General features: G+C 41.0%; 1 protein-coding gene across 1 annotated transcript; it reads left to right on the forward strand.

Annotated features, from left to right (window-relative positions):
- On the forward strand, positions 1-26127 carry LOC135470635 (serine-rich adhesin for platelets-like). The gene is made up of 24 exons (XM_064749670.1): positions 1-176; positions 344-384; positions 5366-5437; positions 5683-5746; positions 13034-13171; positions 14007-14097; positions 14572-14666; positions 15151-15269; positions 15630-15678; positions 15915-16014; positions 16996-17102; positions 17623-17664; positions 18205-18276; positions 18641-18850; positions 19170-19272; positions 19482-19610; positions 19791-19919; positions 20485-20576; positions 20957-21058; positions 21402-21539; positions 21908-21967; positions 22345-23599; positions 24235-25853; positions 26041-26127. The coding sequence occupies exons 1-24, from the start codon at positions 102-104 to the stop codon at positions 26125-26127; spliced, it is 4989 nt and encodes a 1662-aa protein (XP_064605740.1). The 5' UTR covers positions 1-101.

Below are 26127 nucleotides of genomic sequence, written 5' to 3' on the forward strand. Positions count from 1 at the left end.
CTGTTAGTGGGTCAGATTTGGGTGAAAGAAATGGTCAAATTTTGACTTCCATCCTCATTATTTGACCATCGGATGGCGGAAGGGGAAGCTGAGATTTAACTATGACTTTGGAACTTAGACTACACAGCCCGGCCGGGGCTGAGGCCGCCGTGTACAAGTGGCCTTTGCCCACGACGGTAAGCATGCTCTTGGGTTAGACTTCTAAAATTATAGCACGTCCACTTTGTTTGATCAATGGGTTAATAAATTGGACGATTTTTTTAGTTACCTTTGAAGTTAAGTGCATGTGGGTAAAGTTTCTTTCGAAATTGAAGTGTAAATTTTATTTTTCTACAATTTACAGGAAGGAAGGGATGGAGCCCACGAAATCACTGACACAATACGGTAGGCGTTTTCTTCTCTCTTTCCCTCTCTCCCCACCACATTCCTCGTACTTGACCTACATCTAGGTTTCACGTACCGGATAATTTTGTCGGCACGATGTACCTGACGTACCTGACGTCATCAGTGTGGGACAAAAGCATTCACTTTGTTCCACTGACCCACAACTGCACTACAAACGTCAAGACTCTCAGCACAATTGTATAGTTGTCCGATTTTCACACTGTGTAGCAGTATGCCACTAATGATATTGATCAGTGGCATGTTAAAGGATCAGGCATTTTTCACACCATATAATCGGTCCTCAATTCGCCAGTCATTTTCTATTACAATGTAAACTTTTGCAAACAAATTAAAACATGTAGTGGATATCTCCAAAGTATTGTTTGTGTGTAGCATGGGCAAAAAACAGCAGTAAAATGTTGTGCATTATAGTGTACATGTAAGATTATTGCAATAATTTAAGGTTTATCAGTAGCATGTTGAACTTTTGCAGTTTTATTGGTTTCACACTATTTCTCATTTCTGAACATAAGTTTCTTCTTTGAAGAGAAGAAGTTGTCAACATTAACCATGTTGGAGGCTGAGTTGCCTTCTCACTGTCCAAATTGAGCTCTCTTTGGCTTGGTTTTGGCTTTGAGTCAAGAGGTTTACTTTGGGCGTTCCTGTTTCATTCATTCATAAACTTAGAAAATGAGTGAATTTGCCATTAATCAAATAAATAAGTAGATGAGCCATATCAGCATTGGAAAATAAGAATAGGAAAGGTTCTCACTGAAAAATTAAGTACGAGTGAGTAAGTTGTTTCTCAAGCTTTGTTATTAATTCTTACATGTGTACAATCAGTTGTTGCACACTGTTTTCCCTTTAACTTTTCAACAAAACTGATGGCATTGAAGGGTATAGTATTGGGAGTAAAGCATATTGATTATTCCCACTGAACAAAGAATTTTCAAAATAAAAATTTTAAAAAAATATGATGGCCACAATCTAGTTGGCTAGATACATCTAAAAATTATTTTCTGTAGCTCTTCTGTTGACAGTTACATTAAAAGAATTGTACTAAAGGAGACTAATGTACCTTAATTCTGCAACCAATGTTTTGAATCATTCTGAGAGAACTGTGAGGTGTAGAGTGATAATTTGCACAGTCTTACAAATCTCGCATCTTTGATAACACAAATCATTTTTGACGTCATTTTCATAATAATTGTGTGCATAAATTCCACTGAAAAAAGTGGCTGAAAAGGTTGCAGCTTTACAGTATTCAGTCTTTCTGATATTAAAGGCAGTTACATTTGTTAAAATGTCATCTCAGGTGACCTCGTGTGTACGTGAGACATGTCAGCTATTTGTTAAAACTGGAGTTAGCTAAGATTGACCTTAGCACAGCAGGACACAGGAGGGATGGTGGACATTATCCCGAAATGTCACATGACCAGATCTAGAGGGGGAACAGTCTGTAATGTGCACTTGGCCAAGTAAATAGGTCAAGCTTTATACTTGTCTGATGGCTGGTAGTGCGTGACTGCAGGCAGAATATTTTACATATCATATATATGTTCATATGATATGTGTATGGTACAACAATAGCTTATACGTGCTCATGTAGTTCATGGCAAACAGTTTGAGATGTGATATTATTGTGGCATTCTGACATATGATACATAGGCTACATATGCTACATATGTCAGTACTGTATGAGTAATGTTCTCTCAGTTTCTATACAAGAATATATGATAGCGAAGCTTGATCATTCTATTATTTACTGAACTCTTTCTGCAACATTAAAAGGATGTTGTTATTAAGTTGTGTGCAAGGTTCTTTTCAGATCACAGTTGTTTTGTCATCAGCTGGAATTATTTATATCTTTAATATGATTTGACCAATCATTTGTTTGTACATACATATGTAACATGCTTTCTTGTCAGTTGTCCTACAGTACAAACTGCCAGCAACCTGCAGATGGTCGTGGGTTTCCCCCATGCTCTGCCCGGTTTCCTCCCACCATAATGCTGGCCGCCGTCATAGTGAAATATTCTTGAGCATACGGCGTAAAACACCAATCAGATAAATCAATATGGTATAAACTGCTATATATTGTTGAGGATACAAGCTGTTGACAATTTGTGGCTGTAAATATGGGTCTATGAGTAAATCATTCATGATTTTGTTATCGTTTCTAGGTATAATAATGTGTAGGGTAAGGCATGAACCATGCGGAGTGATTTTATTTATAACCTTATACAGTTTATGTTTAGGGCTACAGGACAGATAAATGCTGAGTGATTAATTTTGACATGGGTTGATAAGTTAGTGTATATATACACATGTACATGCATGTACATACACTGCACTTGATGTAGTCCATACATAAATGTGTGAATTCCTAGTAGCTTCTATTTTTGTGAAGGCCAGGATGTCCTGCAGGGAAACAAAGACCTCCACGTTTGACCTACTTATATGTAACTTCATTATGATACAATTTGAAAGCAATAAAACAAGATGATATGATTTTAGGGGCTCCTCAGAAATCATAAATGCACACTTAACAACAAATAACTCGTAAACTGAAAATGAAAAGCTGTGATAATTGTTGTGCGTACAGGGTAAGCATTAGCAAACAGACTTTTATCTAAAAATGTGTTATATTTGAATTTTAAGGTTTCCCTTTATGCTGAAATTGTGGTTTAGTCTGTTCTTGAAGTAGGATTTCTAAAATATAACACTTCTTGAAGCCCAAAAAATTATTTCACATCTTTTGAACTGAGTAGGGTTTGTTAGTGTAAGAAATCTGGTATGTGTATAAAAAACCCATCATACATGCATCTGTAGCTAGCTGGGTAGGCCTACATGTAGATCTCGTACTCAGATATGCTACATAACTACAGGGATCAGGATTCTGACAACATACATGCACCTGTAGCTGGCTGGGTAGATCTGGTACCCAGATATGCTACATAACTACAGGGAACAGGACTCTGACATCATACATGCATCTGTAGCTGGCTGGGTAGGTCTCGTACCCAGAGATGCTACATAACTACAGGAAGCAGGATTCTGACATCATACATGCATCTGCAGCTGGCTGGGTAGGTCTGGTACCCAGAGATGCTACATAACTACAGGGAGCAGGATTTTGACATCATACTTGCATCTGTAGCTGGCTGGGTAGATCTGGTACCCAGAGATGCTATATAACTACGGGAAGCAGGATTCTGACAACATACATGCACCTGTAGCTGGCTGGGTAGATCTGGTACCCAGAGATGCTACATAACTACAAAGAGCAGGATTTTGACATCATACTTGCATCTGTAGCTGGCTGGGTAGATCTGGTACCCAGAGATGCTACATAACTACAGGGAGCAGGATTCTGACAACATACATGCATCTGTAGCTGGCTGGGTAGATCTGGTACCCAGAGATGCTACATAACTACAAAGAGCAGGATTTTGACATCATACTTGCATCTGTAGCTGGCTGGGTAGATCTGGTACCCAGAGATGCTACATAACTACAGGGAGCAGGATTCTGACAACATACATGCACCTGTAGCTGGCTGGGTAGATCTGGTACCCAGATATGCTACATAACTACAGGGAACAGGACTCTGACATCATACATGCATCTGTAGCTGGCTGGGTAGGTCTCGTACCCAGAGATGCTACATAACTACAGGGAGCAGGATTCTGACAACATACATGCATCTGTAGCTAGCTGGGTAGATCTGGTACCCAGAGATGCTACATAACTACAGGGAGCAGGATTCTGACAACATACGTGCATCTGTAGCTGGCTGGGTAGGTCTGGTACCCAGATATGCTACATAACTACAGGGAGCAGGATTTTGACATCATACATGCATCTGCAGCTAGCTGGGTAGATCTGGTACCCAGAGATGCTATATAACTACGGGAAGCAGGATTCTGACAACATACATGCACCTGTAGCTGGCTGGGTAGATCTGGTACCCAGAGATGCTACATAACTACAGGGAGCAGGATTTTGACATCATACTTGCATCTGTAGCTGGCTGGGTAGATCTGGTACCCAGAGATGCTATATAACTACGGGAAGCAGGATTCTGACAACATACATGCACCTGTAGCTGGCTGGGTAGATCTGGTACCCAGAGATGCTACATAACTACAAAGAGCAGGATTTTGACATCATACTTGCATCTGTAGCTGGCTGGGTAGGTCTGGTACCCAGATATGCTACATAACTACAGGGAGCAGGATTCTGACAACATACATGCATCTGCAGCTAGCTGGGTAGATCTGGTACCCAGAGATGCTATATAACTACGGGAAGCAGGATTCTGACATCATACATGCATCTGCAGCTAGCTGGGTAGGCCTACATGTAAATCTCATAACCAGAGATGCTACATAACCACAGGGAGCAGGATTCTGACAACATGCGACCTCATTGGTCATGGAATACTCAACCTTGGGAGAACCCATTAGATAGCATGGCCAATGTTACGAGGGTCCTGTACATGAACGCTGTTTTAATGTAAACATTTCTGTAGCAGATTCTATAGTACATTTTTACATAGGCCGATCACAGGATCCAGGATCATTGGGTCCATGTCTGGGGTAGATTCAGGCACATGTACTGTGAGATCAGGTTATTGATTCTGTGAAGTGATTTTTTTGTGTCTGTGTCTGCCAGGAACGCAGTGTTGAATGACGCGTGTGGAAATGCTCAGACTGCTGAACACTGTGGTTAAACTAACTGGCCATAATTAATGGCATTGCCTGTCTTCTTTAAGTCTATTGTGAGTATCAAAGAAAGGGTTGCCTTTAAACAGAAACTAATGCCCCCTGGAATTTTATAGAGGCTGTAAAACCTTGCAATCTAGCAATATGTGTTGGGGGTACATAGGGCACTATTCCAAATTTTATGTTCCATGTTTAGCTTGTTGGGACTGAATGCTGTAGTTGTTCTGGAATGGGATACTTTATTTTGTTGGCAGATGGGTGTGTGATGACTTTCCTGAGCTGAAGATGGCCATGGAAAACATTCTTCATGACTACGATCCAAAAAGGTATGATTCACCTGTTCTATTTTCCATTTGTGTTGTTTTTTTAGTTCTATGCATACTTGTACATGGCACACTGTGATTCTACTTGATATGTCTTGATAATAGAATTACATGAACTGTGCTATGTTCGGTGCAATGTTGTGTTTAAAACCTACATGTAACTCTTGCGTAATTCTCTTGCTTTGTTTCTTCTGAGTTTATGGTAAATAAATGAGTAAGAGTAATATGAGCCAAACATTACGTTTCAGTTATGACAGTATGAAGAGTCTGTGTGACAAATATAACCGAGCCATTGACAGCATTCTTCAGCTGGTGAGTAAAAATTTCAATTTTAAAACCATAAGTGACCCCCAGACACTCACAACCCCCCCCCCCCCCTCCCCCACAACCAACCCCCGCCTGCTCAGCCACCCTTCTGTTGTTACTTGTTCCACACATGTCCATATGTTCTCTTAATATATCAAGTGTCCATCTAACTGTATTCATAAGAATGAATGAATGAATGAAAGAATGATTATGGCTTAGTGCCAAATATTCATCCAAAAGGTGATGTGTGCTAGAAATAGGGTTCATACAGTTTTGTTAGATGGCATCTACCAGGTGGACATAATGGGTTTGCTTAACTCTGCAGGAAGGCCAAGGAGGCACATGTGGGATGGTGTGGGTTTGTTTATGGAGAATCATTATCAGAGGCTGGTCATCAGGGAGTGTCGGTTGACGGTCAAAACACTGCCAAACCCTGTAATAATGTGGTATTCACTCATAATTTCCAATGCTTCTGAGATTTGATTTAAGTCCCATGGTCAGACTGTGAGTCAGGAAGGGCTATCAGCTGACATGTTGTCAGTCTGAGTCAGATCTGCCTTCTTGTACTTTCCTCTTCAGCTTACAAGCCTCAAAGCATGGAAATTGAGTTTTAAGTGTATGTTTCTGGAATACAATTCCTGCATGTATCATACTCATTCCCCAATATCTTGCTTGTTGAGCACAGTATTTAACAACAGTCAACAGTATTTAACAACAGTCAAAAGTGAAAGTCTGAAACACTGAAATGAAAACAGTATTTATGGTTGTACATTGTACATGTAATTAAGCCAGTTTACAACAAAAATTGTTTTCCTCCAAGGCCCTCATACCCAAAACAATGTATATTGAAACCAATTGCAGGTACATGTAATTCAGTATCATAATTGGATATTTCTGTAATGAAGCATCTGTATGTTGTAACCCATTTGCTTAGTTTGATTTGCTATTATGTCACACACAGGACTACCTATCAGTTGCAGAGTTTGCTAGTATTGTAAAATTTTGGCCAACTGGTGCTCTGGGAAATTAATCATGAATATCTATATTTGTGTCAGAAATGTCTTCAGTTTGTCATCAAACAAGATCAGTTGGAATAATTTTTAAGTGATGACGTATGTAGTCATTGGTTGGACTTGACTATCAAAAGTTGATTGATAAACATGGCTGACATAATTTCATGATCAATTATGTATGGTAGTGCCTTTTTTAGTGTTACGCTGATGTAGGTATGGTTGAGGTATAAAAACCGTGCAGCTTAATGCAAGGTACTTTTTGGTCTGTTGCCAGTGTTATGACAGGTGTCATGTCTGGTGTGTTTGGCAAGGCATCACAGTGAGGCAGCACAAAAGAGTCAGTCATGATAAGGTAGAAACAATGCTGAAAGCAACATTCAAGCAAAAAAAACGATCAAATATATGTAGGCGGGGTGAATGGAGTAATCAATTCATATTGACTTTGGTTGTAAGCATTCCAATATGATTGCTTTCACCTTGTGAAGCTGATGTTACTTCTGATACTTGTACATGTATCACTGCTGGTATGAGTGTGCATTCCACACTGCTGTTGTGTTCTGAAACTGAAACGAAATTTTACCAAACAGTAAATGAAACCCTTTTGTTGTGAACTTTACCACCTGTATTTGAAAGTGATCTGTGTTAAGAGAACACATGTAGGTTAGTATTGTGAGGTGTATTTACATGTATACACCGACTTTGCCCAGGCAAGTCATTTATGAGAAATATCTGGTCTCACTTCTCATCGTTTACCTCAGTCATGTGTGGATAGGTGTGAAACTGCAACTTTTATCATTATTCACAAATGGAATAAGTAAACAGGACATGATATACAAGTACATGTACTTGATGCCCAGTTAGCAAATCTAGGCTGTTGCTGGATTTCATTTGTTAGTGGCATCCTGAATTTTAGCGGGTAGTCTAGAGCCTAGGCATATATTTATATTCTCTCATGTCCATGTCTTTCATGTACTTCACATCATAATGATACAGAAAGTGAGTTTGCACAAAACACATATTTACACAAGCTCAAAGGATGATAAATATTGCCTCTGTGAGACCAGGGTTGCAGAATAGGTTAATTGTGAGAGCCATGCTACACCTGTCTGTTAGACAGGTGATCAGAGGCCAGAGGTCATCAGAAGTAGAACATCATGTTCTAGGAGCGAAGCCAGCTCCCAGAAAACAATGTGAAGAGACAAGGGTGGGTGCTTGTGGTTCAGGGATGGCGGGAAAACCAGCCCATGCCTGCTGGCATGCCGGCTAAATATAGGGCTGTCAGACAGCTATTTTGAGAGCAGCAAAACGTTTTTATGGGATAAGGGTATTCATTTGTATATGCTGCCTTATGCATCTCATAAAGAAATGAAGCACTGTATATGAAATATGATGAACTTTTGCAGTGTATTTCCATCAGGCCTTTTGACATCTTTTGGTAATGGTATTGAATGTAATAGGTTGATGTAGGACTATACACCCAGTACTTGTGACCTGAAATGCTACATGTACATGGCACATAAGGTGTACATGTAAAAGTAGTGATACTTGCATAGGCAATGTGAGACTGCTGTAAATCAACACTGTTGCAGCAAAACCATGGCAGTGGCAGGCATTGATTAGTTTCGTTGGCTGCACAGGTAGCTGGCTGGCTGGCTCACTGTGGGGCGTTGTTAGTTCACCTGTAGGGCCTGTGTTAAGGCTTGTGCAGAAAGCCTTATACAGGTGGTAAAATAAAACCCTCATAAAGCAGACAAATCAATACATTATAAATGCTGATCTTGCAAAATATCATGCGTCGGCCCCATGCTCATTGTTGTACCATGGAAAGGAGTGCTTACGTCATAGGCTTAGTTCTCTACTTGCGAGAGATGTTTACCAGGAGTGTCGCTAAGTCTAGTCATGGCATGATTTTACGAAAGCATTCAGTTTTTCTGTATGTAATCTCAGCAAATATGAAGGGTGGGGTTTTTGTACCTTCAGAGTGCCTTCCCTGCTGATGATGTGAACAATTTGGTTTGATTTATGTTCAATTTACTTTTTCTGTTCTTAATCTCGTATTTAAGAAAAAAACTGATCAGATGAGTAATTGGAACTGTTTAAGTTGTGAGGACCCTTGACGTGTATGTAGTATAAGTCAAGGCCTAGATTTGCCCGAGTGTGGGTGAGGATTTAGTTAAGAAAAGGCTTATATTGATGGATATTAATTATAATTACAGAATCATTTCCTGTATTAACACTATTAATGTTAGTGAAATAGCCGTAGAAAATACAGGCTATAAATAATAGGATCTAAGTTTAATTCTCCTGCAAATAACATGCACTTATTCTGTCATGGTAAATTATATACATGTCAGTATAGCTTTGCCATTTTCAGAGAAGCTTGACTTGTGCTTGTGTGAAATGCAGCTCTTTATTGTTAAACCACAGAGGAAAATAAAGGTATCATTTATGGCTTGGGACAAATTCAGACACTGTCAGGTAGATGGAGCGTTTAATTGTGGTGTGTACATGTAGGTTTTTGTCAATTATAAAAGATGGAATTGAAGTTGATGATGCATGATTTCCAGTGCTGCATCAGTGTTTTACTCTGTCTGGTGATGATCTGATGCGAAGAAACTATATAATAAAATGTCCCGGCCTGGTGTTTTATAACACCCCCCTGTCCCATATTAAGAACAATGGTCTTGTTCCCTCATCTTTCTGTCTGCCACCCCCCTTCTCTCTCTTTTTCTCTCTGTCTCTCAGACTCTGCGCTGGCTACTGCTCCCCCCAGCCTCTGCTTCTCCCACTGACCTCATTCTCGCATCCTTATTGATTTTCTGTCAGTGTGGCTGGCCTACATGTGCAGCACAGCCAGGCTGGCCTCTATATAACCTTCTCCCCAGTGTCAGGGCTGCTGGTGTCTGGCTGTTAGGCATGCTAGACCACTAAACCTCTCCACCTGTATCCCCAGCCCTGCCAACAACCCACAATCTCCTTGCATTGCCCCTGCAGGCCAGCTTGTCTGTCTCTGTCTTAATGGATTTGTCACTACAGCTGGCTCAGATGCACAGAGATATGGCTAATGTATGGACATGCATTATTTACCCTATGGTCATAATGTGCTGAGGGATTATGCCCACCCGTGCATCCGTCTATCTGTCGATCGGTTGATCTACACAAACAGTATGTAACCAAAATGAAAAGCCATATAACTTAATATATATGGTAAGTAAGTTTGCCATGTTGTTTGTGTCGAACACCATCCCAATTTACATGTAATATACATGTACCTACAGGAAAGGTCATTCAAAATGAAAATTTTGGATTTGATGGCAATAATAATATAGGGAATGTGTGTTACAGAAGACCTTGATAACACAGAAACCATGATAACAGAGAAACCATGAAAACACAGAAACCATGCCATTTCTGGGAAGGTTTTCGAATGTGGGTTTGAGTTTTGCTAAGCTACATGTACATTCATGTTTAATTTTATGCCACATACATGTATGTGATGATCATATGCATAACACATATAGGAAACTAGTTACACATGTACATTGCATTGGGATGTCATTGAATTACATTTGCATGTACACTGACATTCTGTGTTCTGTGAAAATTTGACAGGGAAACCTAAATTTTTTCTTTTGTTACATCATGGTAACTGATGTGTGTACGTGTACATGCATTGTGTAGTGTGTATATGTACATGCATTGTGTAGTGTGTACGTGCATTGTGTAGTGTGTATATGTACATGCATTGTGTAGTGTGTACGTGCATTGTGTAGTGTGTACGTGTACGTGCATTGTGTAGTGTGTACGTGTATGTGCATTGTGTAGTGTGTACGTGTACATGCATTGTGTAGTGTGTATATGCATTGTGTAGTGTGTACGTGCATTGTGTAGTGTGTACGTGTACATGCATTGTGTAGTGTGTACGTGTACATGCATTGTGTAGTGTGTATATGTACATGCATTGTGTAGTGTGTATGTGTACGTGCATTGTGTAGTGTGTACATGCATTGTGTAGTGTGTACGTGCATTGTGTAGTGTGTACGTGTACGTGCATTGTGTAGTATGTACGTGTACATGCATTGTGTAAAGCAGATCTGTGACCCCCAGAGATTCCTGCTTCACAGTATCATAGTCTGCTGTGAGCATTATACATGTCACAGCAGTGAAGTATTGCTGAACATAACCAGGAGCTTATGTACATGTCATAGCACTGCATATTCCTCGGGACATGACTTGGCTATTATGCTGTTATCTGTCCCAGGCCCTCTAGGCTCCAGCCACAGATTTCTCATGATGAACACTCTTTAGGCAAAAAAAACCCTGTCATATTGATTTTTCTGCCGGAGATGCACACCTTTGTAATAGGTGTAGGTAAATGTCTGTGCTTTTTGCTGGTGTCTGGTTGGCCGCTGTACTCAGTAGCTGAGGATAACCTCAGCTATCGATCGCCGCAGCTGACCTATGGCTGTGGGAAGGCCATAGAAAAAGCTGGTTGTTTGTGGGCGGAGAGGCTGTGGTGATGTCACAAGGATGGCCCTACGGCAGCGGTCATCATGAGACAGGTGGCCAGAGATTGGCTGGCGTGAACTGAGGAGTGCTGACGCCAGAGGGAATATGCTATGTGCGCACCGCACTGGGGCTGGTCTTAATCTGCGATTCGTGTGACGTTCATCAGATGAAGGCTTGCCATTGGCTGAGATGTCTTAACACTTCCAAGAAGAGGGTCTAGAAGTGAGCTCTAAGAATAAATCTAAGGGCATTGAATGACTTCGTTGACGTTCCATCCTCTGTAATGTCTCTTTTTATCTGTATCTGTGGCTTGGGGCATTGCTGATTATTGTCTTCTCATTACACATGTAATAATTAGACTGACATGTTTGGCGTCTAACTATTTGAATTTACGCAGACACCTTTTATTCCACGTTTTGCAGTTTACACTGTATAGATTTCATCTGTAACTGCAGTGAGGCAGTTCACCTTATTCATATTTTTATACATCACTGACATCTGCTATATTTTAAATCATACATTGGGCTTGATTATTAAGACTTTTGAATTTTCACTGATTGACACAGGTGTGATTCAGATTCTAACAATTTTCATTAAGCAAACTCTATGAGACTTTCATAATTATCTGACCTTATAGAAATACTTGCAAATTATACATCTATGTGTACCGGTACAGAAGAAACCAGCTCATGCTTCTGCCAGCAACCTGCGGATGGTCATGGTTTCCCACCCACCATAATGCTGGCCGCGGTCGTATAAGTGAAATATTCTTGAGTACGGCGTAAAACACCAATCAAATAAATAAATAAATAAATAAATTGTTAAAAGAAACAGGATTAGTGCAGACCAAAAGGGAAGTGTTTAACAGGTGCATTACAGATTGATCCTTCCCTGACTCGGGTTAAACCTTACCTGATATGAGTGCCATGTGAACCAGGAACATGTTGGCTGTCAGGGATTTCCTATTATATAACCAATCCTGTTAAGGATGGGGGAGGGAGGGGGGATGTGTTTACTCTGTCTTGCTGGGTCACCTCAGGGGAATGCACCCAGAGAAGAGGATTGCCTCCTGTATTACAGGGTCACCTCTCCTTGTGGATTTCTTTTACTTCCGTTTTTTCTTCCTGTTTTTTTGTTTTTTTGTTTTTACTTCTGTTTCATTTAATTTTGTTTTCTTCACTGTTGGGACAAGGTCATGCAGTTGCCTGATTCATGTACATAAAACTGGAGGTGTTTATATATTTGGGTCGGGCTCAGATTTATTGGCTAGGAATTTTTGCCCTCATTGTTCCATTTGTCCATTTTTAGATGCAGATGAAGATCATAAAATGTTGCTTTTTGAAAACATAATGCTGAAACTTACATTTTCCCTAATTCCTCTACATTTCAGCATATAAAAGAGCAACTTTCAGTGCAATTTATGCACATTTATGATTTGATTTTTGAGACAAAACTACTGGGTTGATTTAGTCAGTTTCAGGGCTTCACAAAAACTACAAATTTTTCAGTCAACACAGCAGTGCCTCAGAATGTGCTTGAAGAAACAGCTTGCAGACATGCAAAAGGTTGAAAAATTAAAGTACATCTATATCCAGTTAGACATCACCCTACCTGCAGAAAAAAAACAAAACATCAAGAAAAAAAATTCTTTCTAAGATGAATAGAACTTATAGAATCAGGCAAACAATGGACTAAATTTTTGTCCAAATACACACATGAGCCTTTAGGTGGTCATCATAGTTTGTTGAATTTGTGGTTTATGTTTTTTCAGTGGAAAGGAACAGCACGCCCGTCCAGACTGAACACCCGCCCAACCACTGGCTTGCTTAAGCACATTTTACAACAATGTTACAACCACGCTGTCAGCGACCCTGAGAAGCTGAATCAGTATGAGCCCTTCTCACCGGAGGTAGGCCAGGGGAAGAGCATCCATGTGGGAAAGGGACTTAGGCAGATGTGATGAAATATGCTGAAAATCTTTAAACGATTGTGGAAAACTGCTATAGAAGACATGATTTGGAAATGCATTACCATCGTTTAAATTTACTTCAAATGTCAACAAGTTGCAAATACGATTGCAGTTTGTAATTAAATTTGTATAATGTTACATTTTAGGCTAGAATTTCTTTGTGTTGTAATGACGTCCACTAAACTAATGAATTATTCTGTGACATTCCTTGAGATTATTCACATTTCTACTCTAAGTAAACAAAAGTAAAGTAAACAAAGATAAATTTTTAGTTTATTTTGTAATGCTACATGATAAAATTGAGTACATGGTAAATTGATTCCATCACATGCAGCAGTTGATAAGCTGTTGACCAATGCTGCTTTCAAATCCTGCTCTCGCTTGTCCAGTTCTGGCCTTTAAGTTTGTAAAGGAGCCCTGGGATTGTTTCCTTTAGCCTTAAACCAGACCAGGTTTCCATGGCCTATTGGTTAACGTGCAGCGCAGAACAGTGACCAAGGAGCCTGTCACAAATGTGGTTGCTTTGAGTTCAAGTTCAGCTTTTGCTGGCCCCTTCTGTGGTCCTATATGCAGATGGCCATGGGTTTCCTCCTGGGCTCTGCCCTTTTTCGTCCCACGAAAATGCTGCCGTATAAGTGAAACGTATAAGCACAGTGTAAATATATAAACCAGAGCCTTTCCTTGACCCTTAAAGCAAACTGTGGCTGTGTAAAGTGAAATGTTTCTGAAGTAGACAGATAAATAAATAAATAACTAAATAAATGTCTTTGCTTAGGTGTACGGTGAGACCTCTTTCGAGCTTGTGCATCAAATGGTTAGCTCTATTCAGTTTGGAGAAGATGATGTCTTCATAGATTTAGGAAGTGGTAAGTCACAGCATTTCTAACCTAAATTGTGGTAATATTAAAGGCTGCTTACTAGTGGAACTAGTACTATTGGTGATGTTTTTTCTACTGAGATAATGGTGGTTAACCTGCTATGATGTTGGTGTTGTTTGTTAACAGTAGTTGATGTTGATGATGTTTGTTAACCTGAGTTAATGATTGTGATTGTTAATGAATGTGATAGTTAACCAGGGTTAATGATGTTTAAGTTTTGTTAACTTGAGTTAATGCTGGTGATCTTTATTAACCAGAGTTAAGGCCAGTAATGATTTTTAAAGCTGAGTTAATGCTGGTGATGTTGTTAACCCAGGTTAATGTTGGTGATGTTTGTTAACCTGAATTAATGCTGGTGATGTTTGTTAACCCGAGTTAATATTGGTGATGTTTGTTAACCTGAATTAATGCTGGAGATCTTTGTTAACCAGAGTTAAGGATTGTGATGTTTGTTGTTTGCAGGTGTTGGTCAGGTGGTTCTCCAGGTAGCAGCCTCCACCAACTGTAAGTTCTGTTACGGGATAGAGAAGGCAGAGTGGCCTGCAAATTATGCTGAGGTAAGCTGGCTTTGTTCTGCTACTTAGATAATTCTATTGTGAGAGGTAGAACCACAAGTGGTTGATGTGAAATTCTGAAAATTCCGGGTTAAGGAAAAATTTAAAACACTAACCAAAGTTTTTACACAGTGGTTAACAGTTGTAATGGCACTCACAAAGCCGGCTACAAAGGGAAGTAAATGTTGTAACCCATGGAAAAGCAGTGCCCTCTGCTGACTTAAATCAAAAACTAGTCATTCATTATCACTTGTACTGTTATCAAAAATGCTGGTTTTGTTGTTGAAGTACATAAAGGGCACTATTTTCCCATGAGTTACAAGGTTAGCTTCCCTTTGTGGGAACTGGTGAGCCATATTATGTGTCTCCGAATGTTAGACAGAGCTGTTCATAGGTGTGGAATTTTAACAGTGGAGGATATATCATTCTGTTTGATCAGTCTTGTCATGGAGGGTTGCGAAATTTTGGCATGTTGTCATTGTTGCAGGTAATGGACAGGGAGTTCCGACGATGGATAAAATGGTACGGTAAGACACACACCTCGTACCAAGTCGACAAAGGGGACTTTCTGGAGGATCACATGAAAGAACGCATCAACGGTGCCACGTGAGTCAATTTCCTTTCTGCCAGCCCCGTGAGCCAAAGTTTCTGTAATGTCGGTACCACATGGGCAAAGTCTCCTTACTGCCAGCACCATGAGTCACTTACATTATTGCCATTACCACCAGAGTCAAACTTTCCTTATTATCTTTCCATCTTAAGGGTTAACTGAATTCAAACAATGGTAGAATATATGTATAAATGTAGCTCCTACTTTTCATCAAAATTTAACATAGTCTATATTTTAGCTGGCCAGAATGTCTTGCATACAAACTATACTGTACGAGCTGAAAAATGAAGTTGGTTCTGATAACACGATGTACATTTATCTATACATTTGTAATAAGGTTGTACATTTTGTTTCAGGGTTATATTTGTGAACAACTTTGCATTTGGGCCACAAGTAGATCATCAGGTAGGACTCATTATGTGTATAGACTCATTATATGCTGAACCTTCGTGAAGCCCACTTGACTCTCCGTAAAAGATTTACTTGTGTTGAAAATTTAGGCTTATTTTCAGTTGAGCTTTTGGGTTCATACTGTTGCTAAGCAGAGATTATAATTTTTCTTAAGCACTGTTGAGAGTATTATTTTCTTCTTATGATTAAGCGACTACAGATTCTTAAGCATTTCTTGGGCTTGATTTCAGCTTAAGCTACGGTTTGCCAACATGAAGGAAGGTGCTAAAATCGTGTCCTCCAAGGCTTTCTGTCCGCTTAATTTCCGTATAACTGATAGAAATCTTAGTGGTAAGTCTTCATAATATTGTACAAATGTTCGCTTGGCCTGTTGATTTGTTTTCATGGTTCGATTAGGAAATGCCAAGGGTTTGGATGATTATTTATTCCAAAAGGATGAGTGTTGTGTATTATTTTAAGTGAAAAAAAACGCTGTTAATTCTTTATTACCTTTCTTGTTGACCAGAAAAAATGTGACCATATGCATGTCAAGCAAAGACAGAACTCAAACTGCACATACGTTCTCTAAAATGTTAAAATTGCTCATGCTAACAGATATAGTAACGAGAGGTCGCGGCAATCCTTTTACAGATATTGGTACAATAATGCGCGTGAATGAGTTATCCCCTCTTCGGGGCGGGGTCTCTTGGACGGGCAAATCTGTCTCCTATTATCTTCATACTGTAGATAGAAGTTTGGTGAGTAAAGTGCCCTACCCTATTCACTTAAGTTTACTAACAGGTTCTGTTTCTAGTTGACTTCAATTTCTCCCCTTATACAGTGCTTCACATTCAGTTTGTTTCAGAGAAGACTAAATTTTTGAACCGTTTAAATCTCAGTCAATTATTTGAGAAATACTACAAATATTCTGTCTCAATCGGTTTTATAGTCAAAGTATAATATTTAGGGATGCTTCATCTGCAACCATGTTGTGAATTTGACCTCAAGACAAACCCTGCTTTGTGCACACCTTTTGGTAAAGCTATCTCTATCTCAGGTCCTCTTTGAAGTTCTTCAGTTCACACCCTTTCATAACTTTAGGTTTAGGTTTTTGGCTCAAACCCTTTAGAGAAGTTAGCTGCAGCTCAAACCCTTTTGAGAAGCTAACTCCAGCTGAAACAGTTGTGAAGCTGCATGTAGCTCCAGCTTAAACCGTTTTGTGAAACCAGCTCCATCTGAAACCTTTTTGTGCAGCACTGTAGCCATTATTGAGGAGGGTTGAAGTTCGACTTTTTATGAGTTTCCCAGTTTAACTGTAGCCATTTCCTCCAGATATCGGGACAATCATGCACGTCACAGAGTTGTCTCCCCTCAGTGGCGCCGTGTCCTGGACTGGCAAAGCCTTTGCTTATTATCTACACACCATTGATAGAACTTTGGTGAGTATGCTGAGGGAGGGAGGGAGGGAGGAAATGACAACAACATAGCTTGGGTAATTCTGCAAAAAAGGACAGTGATTTTGAAATTGAAATCAAAATATATTGCTCACATCAGTGTTCACATGTTTATTGGAAAGTTTTGTTAAATTTTCGTAATGGTTTCTGCCTTTACTAACACTTTTGATAATTGAAAGGTAGTGAATTATACACTTTTGAATTTCTTAGTTTTCTTTCCAATTTATTTGAATTGGAATAATTTGGTTCTTTGTTAAATTTATTCCTGGCTGATAATCATCAGGTACTCGTTTCATTTAACAGTCCCTGGGGCTTATTTCTTTTCATCTCATTTCTTGAATGTAAGTAAACTACTTATCTTTATGTAAAAAAAAGTTTCTTGCCAGTGACTGGTGGAAATATAACCTATCTAACTGTTAGTGATATTCTTTCATTTTGTTGGATTTGGGTGAAGTGTATTCATTTGGGAACAATAATGGAATGCTGAGAGTTGTTTTCTTTACAGCTTGAGAAGTATTTCTTGAGAATGAAAAATCCAAAATTGAGGGTAAGTACAACATTAAAAGAATGTGTCTCAGAGATTTTTCAAGTTTCAGGTTGAACATTATCTCTAAATGAAACTTCATGTATTCAATTTTGATTCTGCTTGATGTGATCTACCTATTTTCCTCCACTTATAAACTTCATTATTGTCAATAACCAATAAGGTCCCAGTTCAAATCCAGCTGTTGCTCTTTCGGCTGTGGCTTTGATTCAGTTTTATTGTTAGGTACTTGATAGAGGTTGTTTGTGTACACAGGTACTTTGGTTGGACCGGACTGCAATTATAAGTGAAAAGTCCTTCAGTGTAACATTAAATTAAAATATATAAATATAAGCAAACTATTCTTGAAATATAAATGAAAGGTGAATTTTATTTGATAAATAAATCAAAGCATTTATAAATTTGAAAAATTATGTGAGAAGTAGAACTGAGCAGTTCTGTGTAATAACTGATGCTTGACTTTGTCCTGTTTGACGTGGATCGTCGTCATATAACTATAATATTACTAAGTACATGTACATACAGATTGTTTGTGGTTAACAGGAGGAGGAATGTAAGCCCAGGAGGGATAGACGAGGCCGTGTTATTAAAGAGTCAGGCAACATTATCTCACAGGTAAGTGGTCGTGCAATGATTGTAAAAAGTAGGAAAATAAATGGTATAGGAAAAAATGTTTGTGAGTGACCAGAGCCAGGTGTATGTGAGAGAGAAAACAGCCTGTGCCAACATTACGATAAAATACACTATAATATATCGTTTATGAAAGGTTTTATAACATTAAATTTGAAGGTATCCTAATGGAAAAATATATGTATCCGCACCAAAAGTTGTATTTTATGGCATTTATTTCTTTTTAAGAATGCACTTTTTGGGTGAAATTTAAGCTCATTTACCATAATTGGGTCAAGGAATTTTATTATAAATTAATAACGATGCTGCAGCAATCTATAAACCCACTCGCCATGCTTATTGTGATCAGGATGGAGAGAGTGAGCTGAAGCGTGGCCTGCACCAGGACCACACCTACCAGTCAGCTAAGGAGCTGGACTTTGACAGCTGTAGTAACCAGAGCACAGGGGACGAGGGCTCACTGGTGGGACCCACAACTCGCCGCCAGTGGTCTGAGTGGGTCACCAAGCCCGCCAAGAGCCCCAATTCCTCTGCAGCAGAACAGGAGAATGTTGAAATGGTGAGGGCAGGTCGTGTAGTCGCTGTTGTGTACTAGGTTTGAGCAGACTTGATACAGCTACAAATTGATGATCAGAGGCATAAGCTGCATACGACAATTACTTCAACATTCCATGTTTCTTGATGTGCCTGTACATGGAAATCTTAGTTGAATTAGTTGTCAAAGCAGTTAATGCAAATAAAATTTATTAATGTTAAATATGTTCATTTGAGGAAAAAAAAGTAGAAGAGAAGAAGACATTAAAAGAAATTGCTTGGCTCTTTTTGTGGTATTGACTAATGTGCTGTTGACAAAAGAAATTATTTCTGTGATATTTCAGACGACTGGACCGAAGAAAAAGACCAGAAAAACAAACCGGCCTAATAGGATACAGAATGGTGCCATAAGGGAGAGAACCAAGCGTAATTCTGCACAGAACCTACGTAAGAACATTATTTCAGTGACATGCTGTGAATCTTTAATCAAAAGCTTGTTCATTTAGTCATACGAGTCACATTTTAATTTAGTCAAATTTATTCGTACGAGTTGGTAAAACGGCTCTTGTATGTTGTATGTTTTAACTTTATTAGGACCTGGCTTGCAAAATTTTACTTCGGAAAAATGAAAAAAGGTCAATTACATCACTTTTCAGGTCGTCAACGAAAAGCCAAGCTGACAGCTTCGCGCAGAAAGGCTGCTTTGACTCCTCGTAAAAAGCAGGTTCCGAGTTTGGAATGTTTGAACTTGCTTCATACTCAGACTGTGCTATCCACATCACCAGGTAAGTCCTAAACCTGTACATGTACCATTCTGTATCATATAGTATAGGCACATTATTGGTAATCATGGTAATCGTCAGTTATAATACAGCTGATGATTGCTGATTTTAAAAGAATCTTTAGGTTATTCACAGCAGGTTTTTTTTCTCAGTCGGTTTACTGTCTCCTAAAATCTCTTGCAGACCAGAGCAGCAAGCTAAACTGTAACGACCGCAGTATGACAGGTTTCTCCAACACATACTACAAATCTGCCACTCATAACCACACCCTGTCCAGTATGGACACACCTCCAGGACTCCAGGCTCTGTTTGGTGAGTTTACTTTCAGTATGTGAATAGTGTGTCACAGGTACTGTTGATACCCAACGTTTACCATAAACTTCTTTGTCTTGGAAACCGCTATAAAATCTAAAAAATATAATCTTTTAAATCATTGTGCAGAAAATCCTGATTGAAGTTTGACCGCATACTTAATGCGAGTAAAGATAAGTATGAAAGTACTGTCAAGAAAGCAGCATTTATAAATATGCTAACCTTCAGTTCAAACATCTTGTCCCAAAAGTGAGGGTACACTGTTTCTGCTGGAAAAAGGGGCATTTATTTCAGTGGATTTAGGTTTATTTCAAAATGTTCTTTCTGATGACAACATATTCTCATGACAGCCTATTCTTGTAGCAGCCTGTTGTCATGTCACCCAATTCTCCTATAACAGCCTGTTATTTCATACTATTCTCCTGTAACCGCCTATTATCATGACAGCCTTATACATTACAGTCTACTCTCATGACAGCCTGTTCTCATAGCAGCCTATTGTTATGACATCACATTTCCTCCTATAGCGGCCTATTCTCATGACTTTGTACTGGTTTGTTTTCAGATTCCTACAGGCAGATGTATTTACACATGATGGCCCAAATGCAGACTCCCCAGTACAGGATGTTGATTAAACAGCAGATTGAAATAGAACGGGTAAGATGTTACAGATATTACAAGTACAGCTAGTTGTCTGTCTCTTGATGTGCTTTTAGTGGATGCATTTGGACAGCAGAGAACAGTGGATGAGGAGTTTGTTTGGACTGAAATTTAAAATATCAGGATCTTTTTAAGATCTGGTGACAGTTCTACAAAGCCATTTCTGACTTGAGTAAAAATTTAAAATATGGTTTTGGTGGGGTTTTTTTTGGGCCCCAGAAATTAATTTCTGACCACTTTATCAATGTTATCTCACAATGTGTCAAAATTTTAACATCCAGTACCAAAAACTAAGCAATGTGACGATGTCTTAGATTTTGACTAAAGTCCAACTGAAGTAAAACATTGAGTTATTGGTTGTCATTGTTATTTGGCAGGAGCGTAAGCTGGAGCTCCAGTCCCGAGTGGCTACTCTGGAGAAGCAGATTCTCTATCTACAGCAGGATAGTGTCCGGCAGCTCAAGGAGAGACTCACCGATGTAAGGAAAAAACAGCATCACTTTGCTGTAACCTTGCCTTGCTGTATTTAGGCTGCCTAGTTTTTATGTCAGAAAACTGCAAATCACAACTGTAATCGACTTGCAGTGTTGATTTGTTCATTTATTTATTTATTTGATTGGAGTTTCCCACTGCACTCAGGAACATTTCACTTACATGACAGCGAGCAGCAATAGGGTGAGAGTGCTTTGTTGATCAGTATTTGAGCTGGGCTACATGCCAGTATGTAAAGCGTTGCACCTACTAAAGCCTATCTATGTGGGCTGCCATATTAGAGCTGCGTGTCAGTCCACAGCTGTATACAAAATGTTTTCATGGTTACAGCTGGGCATCTGCTCATCAACGCCTGGCGAATTCCTGACAAAGGCTAAGGAGATTGTACAGTGTCATAAGGACCTGGAAACACAGGTGACCAGTCTGCAGAGTCAGATTACCAGCCTGGAGGCCGAGCAGCAGAAACTGGTCAGTAACTTTTTCTACTGCATCTTAAATGGCCATTCTAAACTCAAGCAGAATCTGGTCAGTAACTTCTTATACTGCAATATAAATGGTCAGCAACATTCTAAACCTGAGCAAAATTGGTCAGTGCTGTTCCAAGACATGTTGTTTCCTGAATTTGAACACAGAAGGTTAAAATAAAATGGGGATGTGGAAGGAGGTAAAAAGGAAATGAAAAGAAAAATCCTAAACAATGAATAACTGAGAATTTCTAGGGTGAATCAGGTGACGTACTGTAACGACTGTATCTAATGCCTGTGTTGTTTAACATTATTCTCCAGGTATTAGAAGTTAAATGGAAGATAATTTTTATGTTTCATCTTTTATTTCAGATATCAAAGTATCAAAACTCAGGAAATTCAGGTCAACTGCTTGAAAAGCTTCTAGGAAAGGTGAGAAATTGACAGCAGTTTATTTGGGTGGTTTATCATTCAGCTAACCAAAGCAAGGTAGATTTAATTTATCATTGCAGATAAGTACAGCTGCATAAAACCTGTTGTTTGTTGTAATAGTGTAAACAGTACTGACATTGCCTTGTGATGTTTTATGGCAACATCGTTTTTCAACATCAGATATGAGAAATTGGATTGGCTCATGTTGAAGATGTTAAGCACAAACCTTCAGATACTTTTCTGGGTGTTAGACTTGAAAAGAAAAGAATGATATTTTGGGGAATGCGGCTAATGAGATAGGTATGCTCCACTCTTTGAAACAGGTTCCGCCAAAGTATTTAGGCCATTATCCCGATTGTGTTCGTTACTGTTTTCAGAATGGCTACCATGTAGGTGATGTGTGTAAAGGCAGCATGTCAAGCGAACCAAGCAGAATGGAAGTGGATACCAAGCCAAAACTGAAGTGTGTCAAATCAGGGTCTAGTCGAGGGACGACACCCTCAGGTCTGTCGCTGTTTCCCCTCCACACCAAGGTGGAGAATGCAGCAGACGTGAAGCAGTACGAGTCATCACGGTCAGACATGGATTCTCAGCTCAAGTCCATCATCACATCGGCACTGATGGAGTCCCAGTCTCGAGGGGGTGACGCTGGAAAGACGGTCGACAGCAAGGACGGGCTCAGATCTAACGCTGCTTACAAACGAAAGAAGAGTCAAAAACAGGGCGCCGACTTGGCTAAAGCAGCTGTGACTCCACCTAACGGTATGAGAAGCTTGCCTGTTAGCATATCCCTGAAGACTGTGACGCCCGAGGGCCTGAGGACTGTTAGTCCGGAATCCCGCCCCAGTCTACCAATCAGCATACCTCTGTCAGAGGTCGGTCGCGATAGCCTCCGACACAAACTCAACTCCAAAACTGTGATCAAAACAGAGGCCGTGGACAGTGAGGCATTAGAGGTGTATGGCAGAGTGCAGACTGTTGTAGACCCGTGTGTGAAGAATGCTAAACAAGAGGTGGGTGCCAACGATCAGCAGCGTAGCTCGAGCAGTACAGAATCTGCTCAAACCACTCCTGATGAAGACTTGGACAGCTCTAGAGAGCCTCTTAGCCAGTCTTGTCAGAGGAGGAAGAAGGCTGTGAACAATTTCCTCTCCATGACAACTGTAAATGACAGCATGGGCGGGAAGCCAGGGCTTAGTGGTAACTCCGTGACAAGGACATCAGGTATGAAGACGGACTACAGTCTGGTTCAGCCCTCTCTGGTTAACAGAGCCTCCCCGACAGTGGTTCAGAAAAGAACTAGTGTGACACAGGTAAGCTCAGGTAGCCGAGACTCTGGAGGCACTGTCCAAATCACCACTAACTGTTACCTCACCTCTAGCAAACCTGGAGCTGATGGACAGACGCCCACGATAACTAACGCCAACAACTTAGGCAGTAGTAAACGGAAAATGAAGCGCAAGCGTCTGACACCTGTGAAGAGCTGTGAGCCGGAGACTAAGAAGCTGGCACTATCTGGTGTAAGCATTGAGGGTCGAGAGAGCAGATCTGGTACCCCTTCAGTGTCTGCTGCATCTACCCAGGGCTCCTCCGTTGGCTGTTCCAGCAAACCTCCTGCATGGAGGAATGGATGTAAGTAACTTGTGTTACTGTACTTGCTTATTGTTATAGTTGTAAGAGTTATTTTTCACAGGCTTTTTTTTTTGTAACATTTGTATCTATCATGTGTAAGTGAAACACTACACTGTATATGCAGCTTCTTATAAAAGAGACCCCTTTTTAAAAATATATCCCCAACACTGTCTAAGTGCATAGCTGGAAAAGCTGCAAAAATCTGGTGCCAAATGCAGATGTGAAAGATATGGACAACAGAGAAGAACTGCCTTTGCATTACCTGTCAATGCATTTTTGTGGTATTGTATAAACTCCATTTGTTACAAGTGAGGTACATGCATTTGCAACATTAGGATCATTCTTGGATGTCCATTGTCCATGCCTGATGCTAAATACATACAGCATTCTCTTGAGTAATGGAAAAAGGAGTGGAAACGATAACATGTCCATTCTAACTTGTCATTTCCACATTTAAGATGTATTATTTAATTCCAGGTTTCTCGTTGCTTTTGAATGTATTTTTGTTGGAGATGTAAAATTCTGACATTAGGCCGTCAGACATTAAACCTGACTTGCCGAATTATTGGTGATTATTAGCCTTGTAGCACTTGCTGCTTAGTTAACCATTGGGGTGCTGGTTTCGTGTGTTTCAGATGTTGCTCACCCTAGTTTAGAGCAGTCATCCCAGCAAACAACAGAATCTCCCAACAAGATGTGGCAGACATTCAGCAGTGGATTTGATGCCTTGGTGGCCTTCGCTTCCTCAGAGCTGGATCGCAACCGCGAACTACGCCGCAAGAGTTCGGAGCCTGAATCACAGCCGTCGCCAGACAAGATGGGAGAGGGGAGAAAGGAGAAGAGTAAAGCAAGTAAGTTGAGCGTGGAGGATTGTAGTGATGATGAGAGGGAAGCGGGCTCCCCCATGATCTGTTCGGTTCTCCCCACCTCTGCTGTATCTTCTACTAAAGACTGCCTCCTCACTGGTGTCAACACTAACAGCATTACGGCTAGACAGCCCCGGGGGCCTCACACACCACCCGGCACACCACCTAGCACTCCACCACCCCTCCTCCAGGAGGAGGGTCAGCAACAGGGGATGAGTGGACCCCGAACACCACCCGGCTCACCTGACACCGCTCCCTCACTAGGCCCCGGCCACCAGGGCAGCCTCTTCAGATTCAAGCCCTCCACAAGGGACAGGTCGGACAGCAGTAGCTGCAGCAGCAGCCGCAGCCGTAGTCGTAGCTCAAGCCGTAGCTCCTTGTCCAGCCGCAGTAATTCCAGCAGCAGCAGCCATAGTCGCAGCCGAAGTCGTGGTCGCACCTTGCGTCACCGAAGCTCCAGCTCTAGTAGTGACAGCAGCAGTAGTTGTGATAGTTCCCGGAAGAGAGGTACTGCCGTGAAGAAGCCAGTCACAACAGTGTCACTGCCAAATTACCACAAGTCCATCTCTCAGGTTCAGAATATACCACGCCCCAGTGCCAACCATACCACCCCGCCCAAACTAGAGAAGATGGTCCCGGTGAAGAACAATAAAAACAACTCAACATATTTCCATAGGGATCAAAGCTGGCAGAGCCAGAAAATCAAGTATAATGGATATCCCAGAGAAGTAGGGACAGGCAAGAGCCCAGTGAAGGCACAGACCCCACAGGGCTTTGTTTCCACCCAGCCCTACCTGGGATCTACCCTCTCTTCAGCCCAGTCCTCCCCATACGACCACAGCTCTCAAGCCACCTTAATGCCAAACACACCCGTGGGAAGAAATTTCCAGGGCCTGTCCCCGACAGTCACACCCACACAGGGCACGCCCCCACGCCCCAGGCAGACCACACCCCAAACCATTTCTCCATACAACACTCCAGGCTATCTCCAGTCCCCAACCTCAAGTTTAGGGCAGGCCTCTCCTGTACAGGCTAACAGCTGTCCCCAAGGGCGAGCCGGGCCAGCTCAGTGCCCCCAGAACCACCCGCCATCCAACATTCCCTGCCCTAATAAAACACCTACAACCATACCCTCAAAACAGGTGTCTAACTGCTACCCCAGCCAGCTTCCCCAGCTACCATTGCCTGACACCATCCCGGTGCTCTTTCCAGACGTCACCCGACCCCCACCTAACATGAGGGTCACTTCACAGACGCCAGTGCTGATACCTCCCTCACTTCCCAAGCCAGCTGTTACAATGAATGGCTTCCCTTCCTCCTGTTACTTCAGCAGCTCACCAGGCTGTGGAAGCAAACTGCATGCCAACAACAATAGCGGCAAAGTGAAGGTAACTCCAGCTGCAGGTCTGCAGCTCCCCAACAGAAAGTCGACCCCCTTGCAGCATCCACGCCCTTCTCTTCTCTCCACCCCAACGGACATGCCTAGACTAGGCTCTTCCTCTATTTCGTGTAATGCAGACTTCAGTCGCCCCCCTCCAAACTATAACCCTCGATTCTGTGTCCCACCTCTGCCAGGAAATGGACTCTTTCTGGGGCAGACCCCCAACATGCCTCCCCCCTTGTTACCTCCACCTCCGCCCATGGGCTCTGGCTCAGAGCTGA

Source organism: Liolophura sinensis, chromosome 7, assembly GCF_032854445.1.
Source record: "Liolophura sinensis isolate JHLJ2023 chromosome 7, CUHK_Ljap_v2, whole genome shotgun sequence".
In the NCBI taxonomy this organism is placed as follows: Eukaryota; Metazoa; Mollusca; class Polyplacophora; order Chitonida; family Chitonidae; genus Liolophura; species Liolophura sinensis.

Excerpts from the sequence above, each read along its gene's own strand:
- LOC135470635 (XM_064749670.1), top strand. The coding sequence starts at position 102 with ATGACTTTGGAACTTAGACTACACAGCCCGGCCGGGGCTGAGGCCGCC. Across the intron at positions 5,438-5,682 it reads CATGACTACGATCCAAAAAG|TTATGACAGTATGAAGAGTC; the intron begins GTATGATTCACC and ends ATTACGTTTCAG. Across the intron at positions 21,968-22,344 it reads TTGAAAAGCTTCTAGGAAAG|AATGGCTACCATGTAGGTGA; the intron begins GTGAGAAATTGA and ends TACTGTTTTCAG.